At 48.0% G+C, this 5000-nt stretch overlaps 1 protein-coding gene across 1 annotated transcript in view; it reads right to left on the reverse strand.

Annotated features, from left to right (window-relative positions):
- LOC134070949 (receptor tyrosine-protein kinase erbB-4-like) overlaps positions 1-5000 on the reverse strand; it is a 252134-nt gene that overhangs the window by 53350 nt on the left and 193784 nt on the right. Inside the window, exon 14 of the mRNA XM_062527490.1 lies at positions 1434-1527. Coding sequence (XP_062383474.1) covers positions 1434-1527 — 94 coding nt within the window. The remainder of the gene's footprint in view (positions 1-1433; positions 1528-5000) is intronic.

Genomic DNA, 5000 nt, shown 5'->3' on the forward strand with positions numbered 1-5000 from the left:
AGGCCTGAAAGTGTAGTGTACTATATTACTAAATCATCAAAACAGAGTAAAATACATAATAGTAGGAATAATGTTAATAATAATAATAATAATAATAATAATAATCATAATAATAATAATAATAATAATAGTACAAATCATAATAATAGCAATAATAATGATAATGAAATGAAAAGACTATGTTTGTTTGGCTCTGTCTGTGTTTCTCATCTGACTGTCAAGTCTCAGTACCCACCCTGAAGCTCTGTGTGCTTGTATTGTTTGGGTGGGTGGGCAGGGGGTGGCTTGGTGCATCATTCAGATCATTCCTCACCACTCCAGGGGCAATGTGTGTGTGTGTGTGTGTGTGTGTGTGTGTGTGTGTGTGTGTGTGTGTGTGTGTGTGTGTGTGTGTCTGTGTGTGTGTGTGTGTGTGTGTCTGTGTCTGTGTCTGTGAGAGAGACAAACAAAGATGGTCACAAAGGGAATGAAACTGAAAGAGAGAGAGAGAGAGAGGGAAGGGGGAAAGGAGAGAAAGAAAGAAGAACAAAGGACGGCCAAAAGAACAAAAAAAAAACGAAAAACAGAAATACTGTAGAAGAAGAGAAACCGAGAGCATGGGGACAGCGAGACCAGAGATGTGCGGAGAATCATGGCGTGCTAACCAGAGGACCCGAGCAGCCAGAGAGAGAGAGAGAGAGAGAGAGGAGGGGATAAATACAGAGACGAGTCCAGGAACTAAAAAAAATAAAAAAAACGACTGAGAGGAGCGGCAGCGACTCCGCCGGTGTGATTTACGAGCGGGCGGTCACGACTTCGCCGAAGACGGCCGAGGCCCCGGCGCGGAGGGGCCCTCGTAAAAGCCCATTATTTACACGAGCCTTGCCTTCCGCAAATAGGTTTTTAACAGGAATCCCATAAACCCATACAATGCGCCCAGGTGCAGCAGATACATCACGGGCCCCAACGAGGAGCGCGCTGGAACTCTATATGATGGTCCATATTTTCCCAAAGCAGGGATGTCTTTTATGGGTAGGGGGGGGGGGGGGGGCCCGGTGGAAAAGGCCACTGGTGTTTTGTGGCTCTGAGTAGCCTTGAGCGCCTGCCTATGTGTGTGTGTGTGTGTGCGTGTGTGTGTGTGTGTGTGTGTGTGTGTGTGTGTGTGTGTGTGTGTGTCTGTGTGTGTGTGAGAGAGTGTGTGTCTGATGGGAGATGGAGGTTTTGTTTTATGCCACCAAGGAAGTTCTGCAGTGCACCAGGTGTGTATGTGTGTGTGTGTGTGTGTGGGAGGGGGGGCGTGTTATAGGATGGTTGTAACGACTGGGTTGAGAGAACAAAGTTAGGTTCTGAGGAGAAAACTACGTATCAATGTGTGTGTGTGTGTGTGTGTGTGTGTGTGTGTGTGTGTGTGTGTGTGTATGAGAGAGAGGGAGAGAGTATATGGGATGAATTACCGGTCCATGGCACGTGAGAGTCTTGTCTGTGGCCTTTTCACACTGACTGTCGCACTCCAGACACACAGTGCCATTGGCAAACTCTCGCACCTCACTGCAACAGACCAAAAAAAACAGAACAAGGAGAGGAGAGAAGCATTATTAGTTCCGAGAAGCTAGTTTAATCAGACACAAACATGCTTCATTCAGACAGAAAACAATCCAAAGCAACATGCAAAAACAAGCCAAACAAAACTGCATCATAACACCATTGACCTACAGCGCTTAGAGAAAGTGATGTCAGCATAATACACATCATTATCCCTTCCCAGGGGAATACTGGGAATATTAAATAAATAGGGCTCGGATTATGGTTAGACACCCTGGCAGTTCCATAGTCTCCAGTAGCCTAGAGCAATGTACTGTATCGTAGTTCTATCTGACCCGTCTCAATGTGCTTCTGTGTAAAAATGGCCGCTTGGCTTGAATGGCTGAAAGTCGAGTGGACATGAAGACTCCACTATTGAGGGCACGGGAACCTCTGGCTAACTTTTGAAACTCTTAGTCCACCTCACCTCACCCTTCTTCACCCTTCTTCACCCTGCCCTACATCCTGGCCTACACACACACACACACACACACACACACACACACACACACACACACACACACACACACACATACACGCAGTCTCTCTCTCTCTCACACACACACACACACACACACACACACACACACACACACACACACACACACACACACAGAGTCTCTCTCTCACACACACACACACACACACACACACAGTCTCTCTCTCTTTCTCTCTCACACACACACACACACTCTCTCTCTCTCTCTCTCTCTCTCTCTCTCTCTCTCTTTCTCTCCCTCACACACACACACACACACACAGTCTCTCTCTCTTTCTCTCACACAAACAAACACACACACACACACACACACACACACTCGGGTGCACAGCCCAGAGGAGCCAACAGCCTGCGGTGATTAAGTTAAGCCCCCGAGTCGGGTCAATATGCTAAACAGCAAAAGCGAAGGGGAAGCCATGAATAATTAACGGCATTATAATTAATTGACAAACACTCTTCTTCCTGCACCGTCCCATGGGGATGTGTGTGTGTGTGTGGGAGGGACAGAAATAAGGAATGGGGTGTGTGTGTGTGTGTGTGTGTGTGGCTGGACAGATGGCTGTGAGTTAAGCTGTAACTGGGAGCGTTGAGCACCTAAACTGGCAGAGGAGACATAGATACTGCCGATTCATTTGATTTCATGTCTGTTACGCTTTTCCCTTTCTCCCTCCTATGTTTCAAATCCCTCCGCATCAGCAGGTGTTTTTCGGGGGGTTGGGAGTGGGGAGGAGCTGATGCTTTGAAGAGGCGGTGAGCAGGAGATGGGGGGTAGGGTGGGGGATGACTGTCAATACGATTGTCTTGATCAAAGGGAAATCCCAGATCTGAGGGGATCGATAATCTGGGCCCGTGAAAAAAGAAAACAAAGAAGAAACAAACTACAGCAGCAACAACAACAACAACAACAACAACAAACAACAACAAACACAAACAAAGAAATATGCAGAGTCGCTTATCACAGGAAGTGGGCGAGAGGGCATCTACCGAACAGGTCACCCTTACAGTAACTTCTCATACACGGCTACATTTCACCGCTTTGTTTGGAACCCTAGAGCTCACAATGACCCGCTCTGGATCCTGCTAGCTCTGACAGCGTGAATGAATTGAACATGGCGGCGCCGTCGCCCCTGCACTGCACTTAATGGCCAAGCGCTTACAGCCTGTTGAGAGACCATGTAGACTTGGCTAATTAACGTCTTTATTCTCCTCATCCTGGGGGCCATTAATGCAATTACAGCCTGCTTATCAGCAGGCAACAAAAACTCGGGTCAATATGCCCTGAAATGACATCGCACTTCATCACATGCCAAAACATTTAGCTGCGTTCATAAAACCTCAGTGGTAATTACATCGCTACATGTGAAATATAGGACTTGGCCATTTCGACTCGTTCATGGAATTATTACGCCGATGATTGGGTCTTAAGGCACTAACCGATATGACTGTGTGTGGGAATTGCACACACGTGAGAGAATGACAGAGGAAAAAACCCATAGTGACACCTATCATGAAATATCACAGAGGCAGTAAAAACACCAGTCGCCAATTGCTATGAATAAGAGGTGTTACTACCACAATATTGGCTTTTTTATGTCTCGCCAGAATCCCAGAAAAAGTGAAATACGACGTCAACCCTACATCAAAACAGCCTTGAGAATATCTTAACGGCGCTTATGGATGACAGAATGTCCTCTGGACGATGCCGCTATGGCTATCACACATTGCCTGTGCGCTTAAGGTGTTCAGCAAGGCCATTGACGGCGCTGTTTTTTTGCGGTGTGGAATGCCTCTGTGCGGTGGGCTAATGTGTGCCGTGCGGCACTCCTCAACAGATGGAGGGGTCCCGTGACACCAGACAGATGTGTCCCCTCCACCCACCGCGGCTCCCCCCCTCCCCCCCACCCCTCGCCACGCCGCTGAATGGCAATGCCTTCTGATGCCTGGCATTCAGGGCTGCGCCATGTTAATGATCGTCAGGGAGATAGTCGGGGACATTCCTGTAGACCCATACCGCACACACACTCACACACACAGTGTCTCTCTCTCTCTCTCTCTCTCTCTCTCTCTCTCTCTCTCCCTTTCTCTTTCTCATCTCTAGGTTGTCTTTTTTTTCATGACACCATTCAGACATCCCTGTCTGTCTCTCAGTCTTTTCCTTTGCTTGACAGTTCTTTCTCAGACACACACTCCGCACACTCCACACACACACACACACACACACACACACACACACACACACACACTTCTTTCTGTTTCTCTGCCTTCCTTAGGTCTGTGTCCTCTCTTTCCACTTTCACTCACCATACACCACCTTCTCTCTCTCTCTCTCTCTCTCTCTCTCTCTCTTTCTCTCTCTCTCTCTGCATATTCTTGGCTAACTGTATTTTTGGTCATAAACTGATTTATTTGTTCCCTCTCACTCCATCATGGGAAACACCACTGAGAGACTGGGGCAGAATGAAGAGTTTCCTTTTGTTCGCCGAGATATTGAGGGGAAAACGGTCTCACACAAAAAGCTTTTGTTTGCCGGCGCTCTCTGGTGATGCAGCCAATGTGTTTCCCATTCAGACGCGTGATTCCTGCTCATCAGGTCTCCTCATAGCCCAGCGTGTGTGAGAGTGTGAGTGAGAGTGTGTTGTGTGTGTGTGTGTGTGTGTGTGTGTGTGTGTGAGAGAGAGTGTGTCTATGTGTGTGTGTGTGTGTGTTTGCCAGAGCCGTATGGGAGGCCAGGACGGGGAGAGAAGGAGGGCGTGTATATGTGTGTGTGTGTGTGTGTGTGTGTGTGTGTGTGTGTGTGTGTGTGTGTGTGTGTGTGTGTGTGTGTGTGTGTGTGTGTGTGTGTGTGTGTGTGAGTGTGGGGAGGCGGATTATCGGGAATTTGGCCTGTTCATTCTAACCGCCCAGACACACTTCTGGTCCCATCCACACACACAGGAGCTGC

The sequence above is a fragment of the Sardina pilchardus genome, chromosome 23, assembly GCF_963854185.1.
Source record: "Sardina pilchardus chromosome 23, fSarPil1.1, whole genome shotgun sequence".
In the NCBI taxonomy this organism is placed as follows: Eukaryota; Metazoa; Chordata; class Actinopteri; order Clupeiformes; family Clupeidae; genus Sardina; species Sardina pilchardus.